This window comes from Rhinolophus sinicus, linkage group LG13 (assembly GCF_036562045.2).
Source record: "Rhinolophus sinicus isolate RSC01 linkage group LG13, ASM3656204v1, whole genome shotgun sequence".
Lineage (NCBI taxonomy): Eukaryota > Metazoa > Chordata > Mammalia > Chiroptera > Rhinolophidae > Rhinolophus > Rhinolophus sinicus.
The window spans coordinates 5,036,246-5,057,137 of NC_133762.1; the positions used below are offsets into that span (position 1 = coordinate 5,036,246).

Below are 20,892 nucleotides of genomic sequence, written 5' to 3' on the forward strand. Positions count from 1 at the left end.
CTCTTACCAGGACTTCAGGGTTATTTACTATCTGGCCCCACACACTTCTCCGGGTTTATCTGGCTTCTCACCAAGCTCCTGGGCTTTTCCAGTTCCAGAAAGTGTCAAACTCTTCACAGCACTTGCTGCCCTCCTCTTAGCCAGGAAAGCACCCAACGTCCCATCATCCTTCAGGTTTCAATGTAAAAATCACGCCCCTATCTCAAACTAAAGTATTCCCCAGTTATTATTGCAGAGAAACCCGATTTTTTTTCTTTGTAGGACTCTGCACAATTTGTAATCTACATATTTATTGGTGCATTTGCTTATTGTCAATCTAGCCAAGAGACGATAAGCTCCTGAGGGCAGAGATTTGGGAGTTTTCTTCACTCTTATATGCCTGCCTCTGGCATAAAACAGGCCTTCAAACAGCTGATGAAAAGAGGATATGTGAGTAACACAGTAAGTCCTCACCTAATACCTTGGATAGGGTCTGCAACTTAAAGTGAAACAATGTAGACACCAACTTTCTGGTATGCTAACTGACATAAACAAGAGTCAAGTTCTACATTATCTCATCAACATTGTAACAAAATGACACTGAACAAACAATGTTATTGAAGGACCTGCTGTACTGCGTGGTAGATTTTTTTCATTCTCTGAACTAAGGTCAGCTTGTAGGTACTATATACTCAGTGCTTGCTATGTGCCATAAAGATCCCTAATGCTGGGGCCGGCCCGGTGGCTCAGGCAGTTAGAGCTCCATGCTCCTAACTCCGAAGGCTGCCGGTTCGATTCCCACATGGGCCAGTGGGCTCTCAACCACAAGGTTGCCGGTTCAACTCCTCGAGTCCCACAAGGATGGTGGGCTCTGCCCCCTGCAACTAAGATTGAACATGGCACCTTGAGCTGAGCTGCCTCCTGGATGGCTCAGTTGGTTGGAGCGCATCCTCTCAACCACAAGGGATGGGCTCTGCCCACTGCAACTAGAAAACGGCAACTGGACCTGGAGCTGAGCTGTGCCCTCCACAACTAAGACGGAAAGTTCAACAACTTGACTTGGAAAAAAAAGGCCTGGAAGTACACACTGTTCCCCAATAAAGTCCTGTTCCCCTTCCCCAATAAAATCTTTAAAAAAAAAAAAAGGGATCCCTAATGCTCACAATTCTGCATTGTAATAGACATTATTTAGCCCATTTTATGTATGAGGAAACTGAGCTTCTCATACAGTTACTTGCCAGAATTGCAGCCCAGGCGCATCAACTCCAAAACCTGTGCACTGCCCTACAATGCAGCAGTTCAGGCACACACTTTGATGGGTTCGTTTAAGTGGTCGCCAAGGCTTCTATAAATGTAAGACCACAAAGCAAAACTATATACAAAACCCACACTCACTGATGGAAGATCAAAGAAGAGAATTCACTCTAGTCTGATGGCTTTCCTTCTGAACCCTCTGTCTGCCTTAAAAACATCATTACGCCCTGTTAAATGCATCTTAGTACAAAGGCAGTTTAAAAGGTAAAATCTACACAGATGAAATCCGAAAGCCACCAATCAATCATAAATAATGCTAATGGTATCCAATAGGCATTCACTGGCAAGATACATCCTTTACCAGGATACTTTTCTTACACAGATTTCCTTCACTACCTCTTACCTACAGTTAAAAGTAAATGACATACTTAATATTAACTGTATACCAATGCACCTCCACATGAGTTTTCTGACAGGTAAACACCAATCCACTTTATTATTTTAAAAAAACAAAACCTTCCATCTTAATATTTCACACATTTTAGGCAGGAGCGCCTTAAAGGAAAGGAGTCCCTGAGAGTGACTTCAGTACTTAATTCAGAATACCCACTCCGATTTCCTAATACTGGACATTAGAGAATTAAAAACTGTTCATTAAAAGCATTTGTAAACGGTTATTTTCTTACTTCTACGAAGCCCTTGCAGAAGTCTTAAGCAAAACACATGCCGTTTTTGCCCGAGTTAACCAAACACTAAGGTCGTTACAGTTTGGAAGCAGCGAGCCCAGTGGCAGGGATTTCAAGACCCAGTATCCGATTCTCAGGACGAGGAGGGCTCGGCAGCGGTGGGGACCCGAGGCCCGGCAGGGCCCACTCGCACCTGGATCTACCCATCGCGGCCCGGACGCTCTTGCCGGACCCCCCCTGGAGGTGGGGGGCCGGGACAGGGGCCCTCGCCAACGTGAGCCACCCATGGACCTGGACGGCCGCACTCACCTCGGCGCCGGCGGAGCCAGCGCTCCGGGGCGCAGGCTGCGCTGGACCGCAAGCCAGGAGACGCCGGGCGGGAAGGGGCGGGGCGCCGGACAGGGGGCGGGGCGAGGCTTGGGCGGTGAGGGGCGGGGCGGGGGGAGGGAACCCTGTCAACAGAGAGCTGGGCCGGAGAGAGCAGTGGAGAGAAGAACGGAAGATCGCGATATTTCCAACCTGTTCTCGCAGTTTCACGATAGGTCGGACGAGAGGCTCGTTTTCCGAGAGATGTGGCCATTGGCCGAGAGTGCTGCTTCCTGCAGGCTGGCCCCTCCCACCTCTCGACGCTCGCTTCCGGCTCCCGCAGGTGTCTTGCTGTCAAGAAAGTGGTTTTTTGCTGTTTTGCATTTTGAGGGGGTAATTGAGCCGGCTCCCACCTCAGGAACCGTTAGTAACTAATCTCTTCTTCCATTCACACATTCATTCAGACGTTCGTGCTGTCATGCAATAGGTACCTTGAGGGACGACCGCAGTCACACCTGAGCGCTTACTGTATACGAGGCATCGTTCTAAGAGCTATGCACAGATTACCTCACTTATACCTCACAGCAATCCCTTGATACAAGTACTATTCTTATCCTAAGTTTGACCGGTGAAAAACTGAGGCCCCGTGGATTTATGTAAAGTGGCCAATAGTGGGCAGGTAATGAACCCCAGCACAGGTTTAAGCGCTCACTGCGCGCTGATAGGTTCGTTCCAAAGAGGAGGCGGGAACCTAGTCTCTACTCTTGAAATTCTACCTGTTGCTAGAAAAGATCGCTGAAAAGGATAGTCACCACTTAGTAAGTTAAATATTGGGGCAGTTCCTAGCATGGCTGGGTAGGCCGTGAATGCATATTTTTTTCAAGACGGGAATTCCTATGTCGGGAAAGAGGCATAAAAGGAAGAGAGCTTTATGCTGGGTAAAAAAAAAAAAAAGAAAAAAAAAATCAAACATTGTCAGGGAACATTAAAAAAAAAACCAAAATTTATTTTTTAAAAATTCCTTGTTTGTTAATATGGCAACTTCCATTCTGCAATGAGGTTTTTCCATTTTTTTTCCTCTCATGAAACTGCTGTTATTCATTGTTCTTTGAAAAGCTTGATAATGACTAATTTACCAGTGCTTCATTGTCAAGTAACCTTGACTATGTAGTTTTATATAGTTGGTTTAGTTCATTACTGTTCGAGATGAATAACCAAGAAAGCAGAGTTATGTTAAATAACAATAAAACCTATTCCAAAACAAGACATGAGCTATAATGAAATGTCAATTATCTATATATTAAATCTGGTCTTCCGAAGTTAATGAAGTATATAGCATGCATTTCTAAGACCCTTTATATAGGTTTCTAAATACCTAAGAATTTGTTGTACTTAGGAATTTTTTGCTAGACTTAAAACAAGGAAACCTACAGTTTGTGTAAAAACAAAAACCTTTAGGGTATTAAAGATCAACCCAAATAAGAAGACTTGCTCCTAATACTGAAGTTACACGCGCTCAAAAAAAAAAAAAAAAAAAAAAGATTAACAATAGATTGAACCATTTCTTAGAAAGTAATCAATGTTAGCCTCTTATTTTCATTTCTTTAAAAGGGGAAATATTTTAACGCATTAATTTAACATCCAATAGTTGATCATGTAAAACGAATCATCTTAAAATAACTTCTATACCGCCCCCTCCAAAAAAAAAAATTGACAAAAGTAGTAGCCAAGTGATTCTATGGTTATAGTATAATATCCTATGACTAACTTAAAAGTTCTCTAAATTTGTCGAGGGTCAATTTTCACATTTTGCCTCACCCAAATCAAGGGCGAAGAAATACTCTAAACTAGTGATTTGGCATAATTTAACAAACTTGAACATCAACAGGCAGCGATGCCACTTTAAGAAAACCCAAGAAAAAAATCAACCCCATTTTAAAATTCCCACCTCTGGCTCCCAAGGATTGGTTATAAACTTCAACAAAATACTTTTTTCCACTCCCTATTGGTGCTTGCTCTGTCATTCATTCTTCTGCCTGGAGTTTTGTGAGGTACCAGCTTACTTTACGGGAAAAGGCTGCTCTGCTTTAGTCTGGAACTACCCTACTTTAGACTTTTTCATGGTTATCAATCTGTACAAGGAATCGCCACACTGATCAGCGGGACCCACTCTGGCAAATCAGGCTGTCGAGACAGCTCTGTAAATTCACTGGAAAAAGAAACGGAGAACGTCTCAAGCATACAAGGTAAATGGACAAAGGATTTTACGACACTGAGATGTAAGCATTGCAACTTTCCTGATTTTTCGCTAGATTTGAAGGAGGAAGTGTCAGGGAAAACCAGATAAACTACGGGCAAAATCTGAGAGTGGCAGAAAGTGGTTTTCAGAGGGTGTTTTCCTCTTTAGGCTGGGGTTGGAAGAACATTATTCCCAGGTTAGCTGTGGATTTTTGAGTGATAAAGGGAACAAAGTAATAAGATTAATTATAGATTATTTTATACTCTAAGAAACTGTGTGGGTTTTTTTGTTGCTGTTGCTTTAAGATGGATTTAGAGGGACAATTAATGTTATTGTAATTGTCAAGTAAAAAGGATATTTTTTAAAATTAAAGTTTACTGGGGTGACAATTGTTAGTAAAGTTACATAGGTTTCAAGTGAACAATTCTGTATTACATCATCTATAAATCCCATTGTGTGTTCACCACCCAGAGTCAGTTCTCCTTCCATCACCATATATTTGATCCCTTTTACCCTCTAAAACGGATAAAAAGGATATTTTTGTACATTATCATACCTAGCATAATAGACAATCCATCTGTTAAAAGACATAAGAGAAAATTAAAATCATCTTTTGTTTCAAATTTTGTGTATATTTGTAGATTACGAGATCCAGGGACAATCTGCTAATGGCCAAGCAAAACAATATTGGTATATGAATCAGAATCAGTAGGTAATTAGTATAATAACCAATTATCAAAAAATGAAATTCACCACTTATATAGTATTTTCAAAAATGATAGTTTCATTAAAACTAAACTCTATTAATAAAAGTTCAGGAAAATATTGATAAATGAGAATAACATATATTAAAACTTATATTTGAAATAGCAACATAATATTAGGATCCTGCCCAATATATAATTCCAAAATATAGCATTGTAAAGATTTAATTAGCAAATATAATACCTAGTGGCACATCTAAACCTCTACAAGGCTAACTCATAGTAGGTATGCAATAAATATTTCTTTAGGTGCCTCTGTTAATCCATATAGGGGGATATAAAATAATAAAATACAGTCTCTCAAGAAGCTCATACTCTAGTTAGGGGAATGAGACTCAAAACATTTAAAACATCCGGAGAGTTTTTTATGCATGGATGACTATTATAGACCATAAGTACTTCAGGTACTTAGATCAGTATGAGTTGAAATATTCAGGGAGAGCCTCACAGTAGGATTGGGTCCCATTGTGGGCCTGAGCAATGTGCGAAGTTTCAGTCGATAGAAAAGAAAGGAAGTGGCATCCTAGGTAATGAAATAGCAATAAGTAATATGCAGCCTAGAGAATAACCGGCTCTGGCTGCAGCAGAAGGTTCATTTGGGGGACTTGGTTTAAAAAAAAAAAAGAAAGAAAGAAAGAAAAGAAAAAAAGAAGCACGAGAAGTTGCATGAAGAATCAAAATTGCCACCAGAGTTAAGGAGTTTGGTCCTAGGATTTGAACAGGACGGAGACCTTATGAAAGTAATATTTGAAAAAGATAAAACTGACATCGCAATTTAAGATAGCTCCCAGAGCAGAGACTGGAAGTAATGCTAGGAATAATGAAGTAAGGATTAATAACAGCCTTTTAAGACATTTTATCCAAATGCCTTTTATAAAATTCACTTGGTTGAATAACATAAGTCTTACACATTTCTTTCTAAAGCATAGAGCTCATTTGTTTAGCACTTCGTACAAATACAAACCGTATTAGATGTGACAGCAGTTGTGATGCAATCAAAACAGTAAAAGTGATTATTGTTCCCATTGTATCAGTTCTTGCTTCTTTTCCCTCAGGATTTAAGTGTATTTCTTGGTTCTATTTAATTAAATTGAAGAATTTCAACAAACAACAACAACAAAACCCTTATAACTGAAGGATGCCATGAGTGGATAGGAGGTATTCTTAGACTGTTGGCTTTCACCTAACCTGTTCTCTGAAACAGAGCTCAACTCCATACACTTGATGAGCTGCTTCCAAGTACCAGATACCACCCTCAGTGTTGGGCAAACAAAAGTGAATCAAGGACCATCTCTTCCCCCAAAAAGCAAGGTGCCTCAGGGACACCAAGCTTGTTTGTCTCCAGCTTCAAAACTTGCTTCAAAGAATCCGAGGCCCATTTAGCCTACATTGTTGATCCTTGGTCCTTAAGAAGGTAGATGGAGACTATGGAAAAGAACTCTGAGACAAGGCCCCCTGATGACCAATGGGGCAGAGTGCAATGCTCACTAAATATTCCACTTACTCTCCTGGGTACCTAGCCCCCTTTGCAGATGGGGAGCAAATGAAATGTCAGCAGAGTGACTGACGTGTCAATTCTGGGCAATGATAGTGAAAAGCCAATGTACAGTTTTCCATTCTCTGTTAGTCTGCAGGACTCAGACTGATGTGTAGTTAAACTTTGGTCACCTTAGTTCTCTGAGAGACTCTGTGGATCAGACATTCCCACTCTCCACCCCCATCATACACTCTGTGGTATTTTGCATCTGGCCTGTTTCACTTAGTAGCATAATGTTTTTGAAGTTTATCCATGTTGTAGTATGTATCTGTACTTTATTCCTCTTATTGCTAAGTAATTTTCCGTTGTATGGACACTGCCAGATTTTTTTATCCATTCATCAGTTAACACACATTTGGATTGCTTTCAGTTAGCTATTGTAAATGTTGCTGCTAGGAAGATGTATACAAGTTTTTGTGTGAACATGTGTATAACCTAGGAGTGGAATAGCTGAGTCATATGGTAACTCTATATTTACCTGTTTGAGGAATTACCCAACTGCATTCTAAACTGAATGCACAATTTTACATTCCACCAGTGTGGTGTGAGCATTCCAGTTTCTCCACATCCTCACCAACACTTCCTAATGTCTGTCTTTTTAATTACAGTCACTCCGGTGGGTGTGGAGTGGTTCTCATTATAGTTTTGATTTGCCATCTCCAAATGACCTCTTGGAAATAGAAGACTGACACCCCACTTCAGACCTCTTCTTCCTTCCCCTTTGATCTGGGCCTAATCATGGGCTTCAGCCTTCTACTGGGCAGGTCTAGCAGAAGGAATCGCATCAATTGATTGAGTATGTCTGACTGGCAGTTGTGGGCACTGATTCAGAGACCCAAGAAGCTGAACCCAAGACTGGCAGGGAGAGAGGGTGGTGTGTGGGGCCTGGGCTGATTTCTAATGAAAATTTAATCTCCAGCGATGGCTATTAAAAAGAAAAGAAAAGTGGCTGATGATAAGCGTGTTGCTCCAAGTAAGTGAACCGAAGAGTGTGTCTTAGTGCTAAAGGTCTTACTGTGTGGTGCCACACACGTGAAACACGCACATATATAAAGCAAGGTCACTGATTGAGATGCTTCCGGGAGCCAGGCAGGTAACATGCTTCATTTCATCTATTCGAAAAGGCACCTTTCTTTTGGCACTTAAATATCACTGAAGTCAGAAGGCATGTTACAAGTGAAGGTAAGTCACAGGTTAATAGCAGTGTTGTTTCCTCCTTAGTGGTTATAAAATACTGGTGTGTCTTATCATGAGTGGTGTTTTAGATCAGGTGAAGTTCACATTCCTTCAGGTCCGGCTTTCACTTTGAAAGAGGTACGGACACGGGGAGACCTATTCTTTCACAAGACGAAAAGTGACAACACAGGAGCAATGGCGCCTGTCAACCACTTTGCTGCCTCTGTGTCCAGGGAGTGGTGACAGCTGGCAAACTGGAGAGTGCACTGCCTCCAAGGCCAGCTGCGGCTCCCCTGGGGCTGGTTGTTTGTTGCCTGTGGCGACCTAGGCCCAGGGTTGACAGGTGTAGCGTTTTCAAAGGAAGCCAGAAATTCAGAAATCTAGATCTTTATGTGAAACTTCTAATTTTAAAATAATGGCTCTTTTTTTTTTTTCCAACTGTCTCACCAAAAAAAGAAAAAGCACGGATGGGGAGTAGTTAGATCTCAACTATGAGCACTCAGATTATAACCTCTGTTTTAAGGATTTAATATTATGAGGAAGCATGAGATGAACCACTGTTGACAATTAAGCGAAAAACTAAAAAAAAGAAATAACAAACCAGTTTTTAAGTTACTTGACTATTTCGTCAAGTAACCTTGACTATACAGTTTTACATTGGTTTAGTTAATTTTTTGGTTTGGTTAAGTTTAACGCTAGGTTCAGAGGCCCAGAAGCTTTTGGCCATTATTTCTTCAACTCTCTTTTCTGTGCCTACTACAGTCTGCTTTCCTTTAGAAACTCCAGTTGTGTATATATATTAGGCAACTTGAAGTTGTTTCACAGCTCACTGATTGGTTTTTTGTTTTGTTTTGTTTTTGATGGTCTCTATTGCTGTGTCTACAAATTCAGTCTTTTCATCGGTAATATCTAATCTGTCATTAATCCCACTTAGTATATTTTCCATCTCATAATTTTCATATCTAGACATTCACTTGGCATCTTTTTTATAGCTTCCATGTCTCTACTTAACTTTTTAAACATATTGAACACATTTGTAATAGCTATTTTAATATTATTCTCTGCTGAGTTAACACATGTGTCAGTTCTGCGTCAGTTTTGATTGATTGATTATTCTCATTATGGGCCATGTCATCCTGCCCCTTTGCATACCTGGTAATCTTGGACTGGATGTCAGACGTGGTGCATTTTACCTTGGTGGGTGCTGGCTAGTTCTGTGTTCCTAAGAGCTTCCTTTGGTTTTACCCTCTGGTACAGCTAAGTTACTTGGAAACAGTTTCATCCTGTTAGGTCTTACTTTTCTGATTCGTTAGGTGGATGTGATCTAAGGCTAATTATTCCCCACTACTGAGACAGAACCCTTCTGAGTACTTTTCCCTCTGCCATGAATTCGGTTTTTCCAGTCCATTGGTAGGAATAGGCACTGCCAGCCTTAGTGAGTGCCAGACATGTTTCCTTTCAGTCTTATTAGAGGAGTCTTTCTCTAGACTCACATCGTTTTCTTACACACTCACTCGTCAGTATTCTCTCCACATTGTTGAGGGAGTCCCTCTGCTAATCCCTGGGGTCCTCTCTGTGCAGCTCTCCCCCCTCCAGTAATCTGTGCCGTGAACTCTAGCCACCTTGGTCTCCCCAGACACTCAGCTCTATTTTCCCAACTCAGACAGTAGTCTGTGGGGTACTTTCTGGGTCCCCCCTCATTGCATGTCCTGGCAACTTTCTCAAACCATAAGCTGGGGCAATCATTGGTCTCGGTTTGCTTCTTCTTCTTTTTTTTTTTTTTTTTTTCATCTCTCAGGCTTGATGTCCTGTCTCTTGAAAACCATTATATTATAAGTCTTTTGTCTGTAAGTTGTTTTTTGGTTTGGATGGTTGGTTGGTTGGTTGGTTGGTTGGTTGGTTGGTTGGTTGGTTGGTTGGTATTTCAGGCAAGAGGACAAATCTGGTCCCTATTACTGTATCTTGGCTGAAGTGAAACTTTAACGAGCTATTTTTTCCCACGTCAAGGTCAGTTGGGGTTCAGCTGATATAATCTGGGCTCTTTGAGAATTGTCTGGGCTCAGCTGTGTGATATATACGTATAAATGAACAAATAATGTTTGGTTTCATTAACCCTGGAAATCAGCCTGAAAGTTTTACAAAGAAGTCAATACTAGCCACCAGGATTTCTTTCTTTTTCTTTTCTTTTCTTTTCTTTTTTTTTTTTTTGACAGACTGCTACTATTTTCTAAGAAGTCATGGGTATAATGTTGAAATTTTTCTAGATTCTAGCCTCAATTTCTAGAAAAACTGCATTTCTAAAAGTAACTATGGAAATCATCATTGGACACTTCTATTTTCTTATTTAAGAATCAGAGGAGAATGTATATAAAAATATGCAAGAATCCCAGGAAAGCCATTTCTCCAACCACCTCGATGAAATTGTTGCCGCAGTCAGCCTAACGGCCCCAGAGAAGACCCCAAGCAAGCTGACGCAGACGGCTGTCTTCCAGCCTCCCCGGGAGAAACTCCAGCTCTGTGAAGAGAAAGCAAAGTCCTATTCCAGCAGGCACGAAGTAAGGAGCCTTGCCTTCCTGTACCTGTGACTGAGACGCGTAATAGCTTCCGTTGCCTTTCTACTCTCTGGAGTTTGGTATAAGAAGGCATACAGGAGAGTCCGTTTGTCATAGCACGAGTGGGTGTAGCACAGCTCGGGGTCCCACACAGCCGCTGGCACTCCGCATCTCTGTGTGCTGAATGAATGCACGAATGAACAAACAAGTCCACCCTGATTGTGTGCATACTACACCCATGGTTGGTTGGAGGCTTGACCTACTACTGTCATTTTCCACCCGTCAATGATAAATCTAGGTGCCAGGTCTAAGCCATGGAACCCTCCGCAAAGCAGGTGAAGCTCCTGCTCTCAGAGAGCTTACAAGTCTTAGGTTCTCTCTATGTTTCTCTCCCATTCTCTCCTGAAAAGTTTTGCTCATTCACTTGTTCATTTCAGATGCGTTTCTCCCTCACTTCCGGTGTGTCAGACCCTGTTTGTGCATTCATTCATTTCACAAATGTGTACTCTATGGGTAATACGTGGCAGGTGCTGTGCAGGGGCTGGGGGCATGGGTGGGAAAACCACAGCCTCTGCCTCAGGGGGACTCGTGGTTTGGTTGGGAAGGTAGGGGGACAGACAGTGGTTGTCAGAGCTGCCACTCATGGGGTTGTGGGTTGTGGGCAAAGAGGGCCAGGCCCTGAGCCTGAGGTGCTGGGCGGGCAGCAGTCGAGACGCTCTTCTTGGGGTGGGAGTTCCGTGGGCTGCACTGCTAACGTGCTCAGGAGTTGGCCAGGTAAGGGAGGCGACAGCAGCATTCTGGACAGAGGTAGCAGGTGGACAGGAGCCGAGGGGCTGAGCGCACACAGTCTGTTTGGGGAACTAGAAGGAACTGCCTGGGATGTAGGCTGTTATTTTCTTAACTGGGATGTAACTGACATATAACATTGTGTTAGTTTCAGGTGTACAGCCTAATGATTCAATTTATGTCTGTAATGCAAAATGATCGCCACCGTAACATCCATCACCACACAGAGTCACATGTTCTTTTTTCTTGTGATGAGAACTTTTAAGATCTACTCTCTTTGCACCTTTCAAATACACAATACAGTGTTATTAACTATAGTCACCAGGCTTACACCACGTCCCGGGACTTATTCATTTTATGACTGGAAGTTTCTACCTTTTGACTCCCTTCATCCATTTTGCCCACCTCCCAATCCTTTCACTCTGGCAACCACCAGTCTGTTCTCTGTATCTCTGAGTTTGTTGTTTGTTTTCCTTCTTTTTTTAGATTCCACACATAAGAAAGATCACGCAGTATTTGTCTTTTCTCTGTCGGGCTTATTTCACATCGCTTATTGCCTTCAAGGTCCATCCATGCTGTTGCAAATGGCAGGATTTCCTTGTTCTTTATGACTGTGTACTAGTCCATTGTGTATATACACCACGTTTTCTTGATCTGTTCTTCCATCCGTGGACACGTAGGTTGTTTCCATGAGATACAGGCTGGCTTTAGTGGCACAAGGCAGGAGATAAGTTTTCTTATGGACAGGAGATGGGGCCGGGGAGTTTCAGTGTCTAGGGAAGGAGTTGAGATTTCCTCCCCAAGGTTTAAGACAACTGTCATGGGATTATAAGCAAGACAGTGGCCTGAGCAGGTTTGAGTTTCTGGAATGATCGCTCGGATAGCTGGGCAAGGGAGCAAAACTGGAGGAGGGCCTTTGTAGAGGATATTTGCAATAATCCCAGCAAGGAAGTATAAGAACTGTCACAGGGACAATAGAGGTGCTGAGCTCTTTTGACAGGAATTTGGAAATGCGAGTCAGTGGCACCTGGTGATGGAGGGGGCATGTAGGGGACAGGACGAAAGGCAGGCGACAGCAGGCCAGGGAGCGAGAGCAGGATTCTGGAGAGAAGACTTGAATCCAGTTTTGAATGTGTGCATATTCATTATGCGACAGATATTGATTTAGTACCTACTACGTGCCAGGCCCTGTGCTAGGCAGGCCCAGGCTGGTGGCCTTTCTCGGCCAGAGTTCTGCTCAAGAATTAAGCCCTGCCGCCCAAAACAGTCTTGTCTGTTTTGTTCCTTGATGTCTCTCAGGTGCTTAGGACCTGGCACATAGTAGGCCCACAATAAACACATACTGAAGGCATGGAAGTGCAAGGTGGTTTTGTGCTTCGTGGCTCTCCGTTTCCACTTCTCTGCACGGTCAGCCCGCTTTCTCGTCCTCACAGTATAAGAAGGCCATCCAGGAGCTCGTGCGCTGTGTCGCGCTGACGAGGATTTGCTACGGCGACGCCCACTGGAAACTAGCGGAGGCGCATGTTAACCTGGCCCGAGGCTACCTCCAGCTGAAAGGTGAGCTCAGCGCAGACTGAGGATGGTCGGTCCTGCCGTGCGGTTCTGCTCTGTTCCCCAAATGTGACTCACACTTGACGGGAAGGATTAGGTTGCCTTGATTCTCCTCTCCACACACTGAGACGCCATCTCCTTCAGAAAGAGTCAATACAATTTTTTAATATAACATATGAAAAAGAGAAGGAAGATTTTAGCCCTTTGGAGTTTTGTTTCTTATGATCTTAAAAGCAGGGTTCTTGGGAGAGAATTGAATTTGTTAGGTTTGAAGGCATTGTAGAAAGTGCCCCCAGCATGGAGTAAGGGACTAAAATGGGATCCATTCCGTTCCCTATTGATGGAGAGTCTCTTGCCTAGAAGCGATCGCCCCTGCCCCAAATTAAATAATAGACTAAATCAAGATGGTATAAATGAAAGGTAATTTAAGGGATCATACCACTTAACAATCCAAGGGTAAAACTTAGTGTAGATTTCGCGAGATTCAGGTGTTCAAACAATGTAATCGGTTTCTATTTCTCTCTGTTCCCACCACTTGGCTCTGTTTTTCTCTGTATTGGCTCCGTTCTTTGCCCAGCTTTGCCCACACGTTAGACTTCCCTCCTCAGCATTCCCAGGAAAAAAAGAATGTCTCTCTGCCCAAATCACAGGATGTGGGGGTTCCGATTGGGCCCTGGGTTGCAAAAGGCCAGGAATAGTCTGACTGTCTAGACCTGCCTTTGGCTGTATCCTTGGGGAGAGGATGGCCTTAGCTAAGTCACATGGAATGGGTGTGTGTGTGGGGTGGGGGAGGGTCCCAGTGTCCCCCAAAGAAAGCAAAAAAAGAATGGGTGCAGGGAAGGTGAAAGCAACAGGATATCATGTCTTCTCTTTCATGACTGGGTAACTTAGGACTCCATGTATAAGAGTATATCTATCTCTGTACCCTGTTTCTTCATCTGCAAAGTGACGAGGCTGCAGTTTGTTGGTGGTGCTCAATTCCTGGAATCGGTCCAGAGAATAAATAAAATAACAGAAGACACATAAAGTCACCACCCAGTAAATCTGGCCAAATCTCATCATAGACTGGTTCTCCCTGATAGATAACAGACTGCCAGAGCCGGAGGAGACCTTGGAGAGCATCGAGTTTAAACACCCCCACCCCCACCTGGTTTCTTAAAAAACCCTTCTGAGAAAACATGATCTTAAGTCCTAGAGTTGGGGAAACTTTAGTTTCAGTACAAGGTATAAAACACTACTTTGGTTTTACCATCATGACAACCATTCGTGCTGCTCCGAGACATCTGTGTGTGTCACTTGAGGGGACCTCCTTAGAGTCCCTGGCCACCCATAACTGTATTCCTGGCCCCCTGAGATGAAAGAGAAACAGAGGCTTCTCCTTCTTTGTCTATAGGACTGTCACTGCAGGCAAAACAACACGCAGAAAAAGCCAAGGAAATCCTCACCAACGCCGTCGTGCCTCCCTATGATGACCGTGCAGAGGTTTTTAAGTGTTCGGTTGAGCTATTCCACACCCTGGGGAGAGCCTCACTGGCCCTTCAAAAGTATCCTTTTGCCTCTACTCCTTACAGACAAAAATACTGACATTTACTTCTCAAGGCCAAATCCAGAGCTGACAGATGACTCAGGAGGGGTGAGGGGAAGCATGAGAGCCAAGGATGTCCAGGAACGGGGGGCGGGGGCATCCCAGCATCTAGAACCAAGGATAAAGTTTCCTGAACACAACTCAGATTCAAGGAAGCTGCAGAGAATTTGACAAAAGCAGAGACGCTTTCCAAGGAGCTGCTACAATGTGGAAGGATCTCACAGGAAGAATGGATGGAAATTCAAGCGTGGACCAAACTGTCATTCGCACGGTAAGTTTCCAGTTTCAGACTTTTTGTGCACATGATGGCTGGGGGTGCATGGCCAGCAGGCTCTGCCTTCAGGCCTCAGGTGTTTCTCCATGATGCTGGGTCCGTGGTTTTTACAGCTGTGAAAGTATTCATGCTGCCCTGATACATCTCCATGTGTCACTTGACAATAAATTTGGAGTATGCACTTTTTCCTCTTAGGATTGTTTGTAGTTGTTGTCTGCACCTTAGTTCACTGCTGCTGGCTGCTGCTCTGCGCTCCAGAGAAAGCATTTGCCACGCTGTGCTTATCCAGCCTCCCAGCAATGGACGCTCAGCTTGTTCCCAGCTCCCTGCTCCCACGACGACGCAGCCACGAGTGCAGCTCCGCTCATTGGCGAAGACGGACCTTTTCTGAGGTCTGTACCCCAGGGTAGGGTGACGTGGTCACAGGGTACCTCCCTACTTCAAGTTCACTGCCCGACTGTTCCACCCATCTCCACGCCCCCTCCCAGGGCAGGGGGGTTTCTGTTTTCTCACAGCCCCAGCAGTGTTTGTGTTGTCTGTCTTTCTCACCTTTGCCAAGCCGATGCATATAATGTGCTATCTAATTATTTGTCAATTCTACTTACATTTCTCGTATTAGTGAGCTTGAGTTCCTCTCCATGTACTTCTTAGCCAATTGGGGTTCCCCTTCTATGAATAACCTGTTAGTATTCCTCATTTTTTCTTTTCTTTTTTTTTGTTGAGGCTTCCTGTACCTCTCTTGATAATTAAGAGATTCTTGTATATTATAAATTAGTGCTGTTGCAGATATTTTCTGACTTGTATTGCCCATTTATTAATTTTTGTCTGTGATGTTCTTCATGGCAATGGAATTCTTAATTTTGCTAGAGTCAAATCCATTAATTTTTCACCTAATGAGTTACACTTTGGGAGTTTGTCTAGAAAGTCTTTCCCACCCAAATGTCAAAGATATTTTTCCAAAAATGTCCCTATAAGTCCTGCTTTAACTTTTAACATGTAACATTATCACTGACATTAAGTTTTTAGTATTCATAACTTAGTGTATAAATTACCCTTTAATCCAAAGATTATTCATGTGGTACGTGTTTTATTTTGCAGATATATGAGATTTTTTCAGGACATTCAGATGGCATTGATTTCTAACTTGACTGCATTATAGACAGAAACATATTTGTATGATATGGACTCTGAAATTTAGTGAAGCTTCCTTTGTGACTTAGTCCACGATCAATGTTTGTGAAAGTTCTGAGTGTGCCACAAAATAAATTATATTCTTTATTGTGTGTAAGGTTGTAATAAGTCCGCTTGAGGGTGACTGTCTTAATTCTGTTATTCAAGTTTACATGTTTGTTTATCTTTTGCCAAGTTTATATATTAGCTTTTAAGATGCGCATGCTTAAATTTTGAACTACGATTATTGTTCTATCTATTGCTGTTCTACCAGCCATTTTTTTTTATGTAGTCTGATACATTCTATTGGGTGGGAGGTTAAAACGGCGTGTCTTCTTATTCTATTATTTTGCTAGTCAGTGTATATTGTCCTTCTTTGTTCCCTAGATCTATGTCTATTTTGCCTGATATTAAAATTGATACTCTTGCTCTCTTTTGGTATAAATTTTCCTATAATGTCTTTTTCCATTCTTTAATACTCTTTTTTTTTTCAGTTACAGTTGACACTCAATATTATTTTAAATTAGTTTCAGGTGTACAGCATAATGGTTAGACATTTATATAATTTATGAAGTGATTCCCCCAATAAGTCTAGTACTCACTTGACATTGTACATGGTTTTTACAATATTATTGACTCTATTCCCCATGCTGTACTTTACATCTCCATGACTATTTTGTAACTACCAATTTGTACTTCTTAATCCCTTCACCTTTTTCACCCAGCCCCCTAACACCCCTCCCTTCTTGCCACTGTCATTTTGTTCTCTGTATCTATGAGTCTGTTGCTGTTTTGTTTATTTGTTTATTTTGTTGTTTAGATTCCACATACAAGTGAGATCATATGGTATTTGTCTTTCTCAGTCTGACTTTTTTCACTTTGTATAATACCCTCTAGGTCCATTCATGTTGTCACAAATGGTAAGATTTCATTCTTCTTTATGGCTGAGTTCTTCCTTTAATTTTCAGTCTTCATTTTTTTGGGGGAAGGAGGGATATTTTAATTACGGATATATTTGAGTTTAAGTTTCCTTTTCTCCTACCAGTTTTATGTTCCTTTCTGTCTCCTTTCTTGCCTTCTTTTAGTTTAGTCAAATATTTTTATTATTCCATTTTCCTACCTATTAACTGGTAGGTTATACATTATTTTATTTTTCTTCTACTGGTTACCGTAAAATTTGTCACTTATATCCCTGACTTATTAAACTCTAATGTAGATTAGTTAATTAGCTGCCTCTTAGACAATGCAGGGACCTTTGAGCATGTTAATTCTCTTTATCTCCTTCTGTTTGGTACTGTGTTTTTCTATATTTAAATCACTCTATATTTCATACCACAGAGGGGAAGAAGATATTTGTAACATATATAACTGACCCAGGGCTCATATCTAGACTCTATAAAGAACTCCTGTATGTCAGTGAAACAAAGACAATTGAATAGAAATATGGGCAAAAGACTTTTCAAGAAAAGGTTACCCACATCGTTAATAAACATATTAAATGGTGTTCCATCTCATCAGTTATCGGAGAAATGAAATTTAAAATCATAAGATACTACTCTATTTCCACTAGAATGGCAAGAATGTTTTAAAAGACTGATATATCAAGTGTTGGCAAGGAGGCCACGCTCTGGTATGCTTTGTTATATGTTGTTGTTTGGAATGTATTTGGTATACCTACCTCAGAAAACTGGTTCTATCTACTGCATTTGGAAGTTCACATACCCTGTGACTCAGCAGTAGCACTCCCAAATACACACCCAATAGAAATGCATACACATGTTCACCAAAAGACACAGCCAAGAATGTCCAAAGGCGCATTATTTGTAATAACCAAGAATCGGAAACAACCAAATGTTCATCAAAAGTAGATAAAATTGTGATCCGTTTACACAAAGCAAATGATCAAACTGCTCCTATGATTGACATCATGGGTGACTCAAAATCATCCTGTTTGTGAAAGAAGCCAGACCCCAAAAGAAGTCACACTGTATGATCCCATTTGTGTCACAAGCGGAGGAAGAGAGTCATGCCTGGGAAAGACTGGCCGGTCAGAATTTCTCCCTGCCCGGAAGTAGGGATTCCAACTTGTATTATAAGATAGGAAATCAGCACGTCAGGGTCTAAGATCTGATACTGGTTGCCATCTGTTGAGACCTGACTAATGTTATTAAGTACTTTCTGTTGAACAGTGTTGCTACAAAACAGAATAAATTGTCTTTCTCTGCCTCAGCACCTCCCTGAAGAGAGCTTTCCAGACTAGCAGTACCAAACCTTGCCGGCAGATGGCGAGCGTTGTATGCATCTGTGCTGAATACCTAATAGGTTCCTGTTCTCAGCTGGCCTAGAAAGTTACTTTGTATTTAGCAGAGCTGGTTTCAACTTTGCTACCTTTTTTCCATCCTGATTCTTCAACTTGACACAGTCACTGGAACTTGCCTGTTTAAACTGATGGATTTTATTCAATCACTTGGCTTTGTTTCCTCATTGAGGAGTGACTATATTGCCCAAACCCAGCTCCTTTAGAAAGTAACAAGGCTTTGGTTTTATAGATTTCTGTAGTTATAATCACAACCACAGGACCGTTTCTTTTGCCTGCTTTGGAGGTGGAAGGCGGGGTTCATTTGTCAGGCAGCTCTCACAGGATTTATATTTCTCTTAAAAGGTTATCTTTTGGGTGCATCGTCTTCCTCCTCCTGCTTCGCCTTTTATGGTGCCTGTGAGGCCAGGCCGGTTCTTTTCTCCTTGGCCTGACAGATGCGTGCTGCAGCGTGAGTCATGCTCTGTTCCTTCCGTCCTTAACTATGGCCTGAAGCTTCGTCCCTTCTGCTCGTCCTCCTCTGTTCCAGCACCACTTCATTCAGTAATTATGTATTAACTTTGGAGACAGAAGCCAATCCTATGCCCGCAGTTCTTTTTGTAAATGTGGTCGAGAAAGTCATGAGCAAAAATGGGCAAACTCTTCCCCAGTGTTACAGAATATTTTCTCGCCTGGTTACTGAGAGCTAGCTCCCCAGAGACAGGTAGTTGTCTTTATATGCACACCATTGCCCCCCCCCACACACACACACCTGTATGTAAATGATCTTTCTATGTGACCCGATGGTGATGACCCATCAAGATTGCCACTCCAGCACACATGACCTGTGCAGCCTTTCTCTGTGACTGCTAGCGTCACCTTTGAGGTCTCCCATCACTTGCCCAGCCAGCCACGTTGTCCGACATTGCTGGGCCGCACTAGCTCTCAGGCGTGCCGGTCATAAGTAACTTTCCAAAGACCATCACCAGCGGGACACTTCCCAGGTATCCGTAAGGAGTGTGAAGCGGGAGAGCTGACAGCGTGGGCTTGAGAGGCAGACAGCTTCACGTTCAAGTCCAGATCCATCCAACCTTCCCCGCTGTGGGAGAGTGGGCAAGTCCCGCGCTCCCCTGCCTGTTAAAGTGGGGGCAGTAGTCCCGCACAGGGTTGCTTTGACGATGAAATGGACCCCACATTAAAGCATCTGGGTACCCTACGTGGTAACTACTTAAAAAAAGAAGTAGTTATTATCGTGACGATCGAACGGTGCATTTTCCTTTCTGCGACTGCATCCCAGAAATGATTGGATTTTAGAGCGTGTACTTACCTCACAGATTAAGATCCTGACTTTAAGACTGCCCCTGGCGTGCAGTGTTCTTTCCTGTATATTTTTTTTGTTATGGCTTGAGAAGGCTAAGTGTTTTTTGTCACTGCTCTCATGAACCACGTAAGCTGAAAATCAGATCGTCTTATATGCTTTATATGCTTTTAAAACTAGAGTTTACGTCTTTGTCTCGCTTTCTCTTGATTCATTGTGGTCATGAGATTTGGGAAATGATTCTAACACAAGTTTTCTGAAAAGGAAAGTAAATGGGGAAGGTTTCTCTCTTAGCCAATATTTCCTGAAAAAAGGTAGAAAATAATGGGGAAAAAACAATGGCAAGTGGGACAATGTATATATCTACGTGCTATCACCTCATTACAGTGGTGGAATTTTACTGAGTTCCGTTTGCTTCCCTACAAAGCATTCTCACTGGCTTTGAGAATTTTTGATACTTCAGCAATAACCTTTACTTTTCGATCCCACCATCCTCCCTAAGTTGGTCCAATCAGTAACCTCCAAACCCAGCTTCTCCTTTCTGGACTCAGCTTTTCTTTTCTTAGGGCATACCCTCCTGTGGAGGTCTTTGATGCCCAAATTACACCTCTAGATGTGTTTCTTTAATGAGTCACTTTCTTGGTGTTTCCCTTTTGCGCACCAAGGCTCTGACAGATGCTCACGTGTTCAAAGCCCTGCTTCTTTCTCCCTTTCCTTCCTGCTCCCAGGAAAAGCCCTGCTCTTCTCCAGAAGAGATGTCTCTCCTGTTACCTCCTGCCATGGGACACTGTGTACCTGGAATGCTTTATGCCTTTTCAACAAAGAAGGAAATCGTTGGTTTTATTTCTGGCACACTTCCTCACCCTGTATTCCCATGATTGAAGAGATGCTCTTAACTTACAGAAAGTCTGATTTCCTTTTTAAAAAATCTTTTTTCTTTTTAATGTGGGAAAGCAGAGAAACCACGTGGCACAGATGACTTTCATATACTTTATCTACTTTCTATTTCTTGAATCCCCTAAAGCTTTACTATTCTGAAGCAGTGCCTTTTTGTCTTTTCCTTTCTGACCGCATATCCTTTCTAGCACTATATCAGGAGCTAGTGAATATACATTTCCCTTAAACAGTTGCGAGTAGTCACAACGATGATTTTAAACAACCACACTAGCTACCAATTCTTGACCCCTTTCTTTGTCAGGCTCTTGCTGAACGCTTTGCAAGACCTCATCTCCTGTCAGCCATAGTCCTCCCTGCGAGGCGAGGTACCCTTAGTTATTCTATTTTCAGATGAAGCAACTGAGGCTGAGAGAAGTAAGGTCGTTCCCAGGGTCACACAGCTGGGGCATGGCAGAGGAGAGCCAAAGCCTGTCACACTCTGACACCCACATCCACCCCTAACCATGGCGGGATCCCACTTCC

General features: G+C 42.4%; 2 protein-coding genes across 6 annotated transcripts in view; one reads left to right on the forward strand and one right to left on the reverse strand.

Moving 5' to 3' along the window:
- Nucleotides 1–2,379, reverse strand: part of LRRC28 (leucine rich repeat containing 28) — an 80,012-nt gene extending 77,633 nt beyond the window's left edge. For 2 of the 3 annotated variants that reach the window (XM_019726660.2, XM_019726654.2), the window contains exon 1: nt 2,229–2,347. The gene's annotated coding sequence lies outside the window, so the exon portion shown is untranslated. Of the gene's footprint in view, nt 1–2,228 lie in introns of all 3 variants that reach the window. The other variant, XM_019726661.2, reaches the window with a different exon arrangement.
- Nucleotides 2,380–2,543: 164 nt separating this feature from the next.
- TTC23 (tetratricopeptide repeat domain 23) overlaps nt 2,544–20,892 on the forward strand; it is a 63,612-nt gene continuing 45,263 nt past the window's right edge. For 2 of the 3 annotated variants that reach the window (XM_019726663.2, XM_074317916.1), the window contains exons 1-5: nt 2,544–4,471; nt 10,291–10,496; nt 12,713–12,836; nt 14,224–14,374; nt 14,561–14,686. In XM_019726663.2, the coding sequence (XP_019582222.2) occupies nt 10,317–10,496; nt 12,713–12,836; nt 14,224–14,374; nt 14,561–14,686 (581 nt within the window). In that variant the 5' untranslated portion in view covers nt 2,544–4,471; nt 10,291–10,316. Of the gene's footprint in view, nt 4,505–10,290; nt 10,497–12,712; nt 12,837–14,223; nt 14,375–14,560; nt 14,687–20,892 lie in introns of all 3 variants that reach the window. The other variant, XM_019726665.2, reaches the window with a different exon arrangement.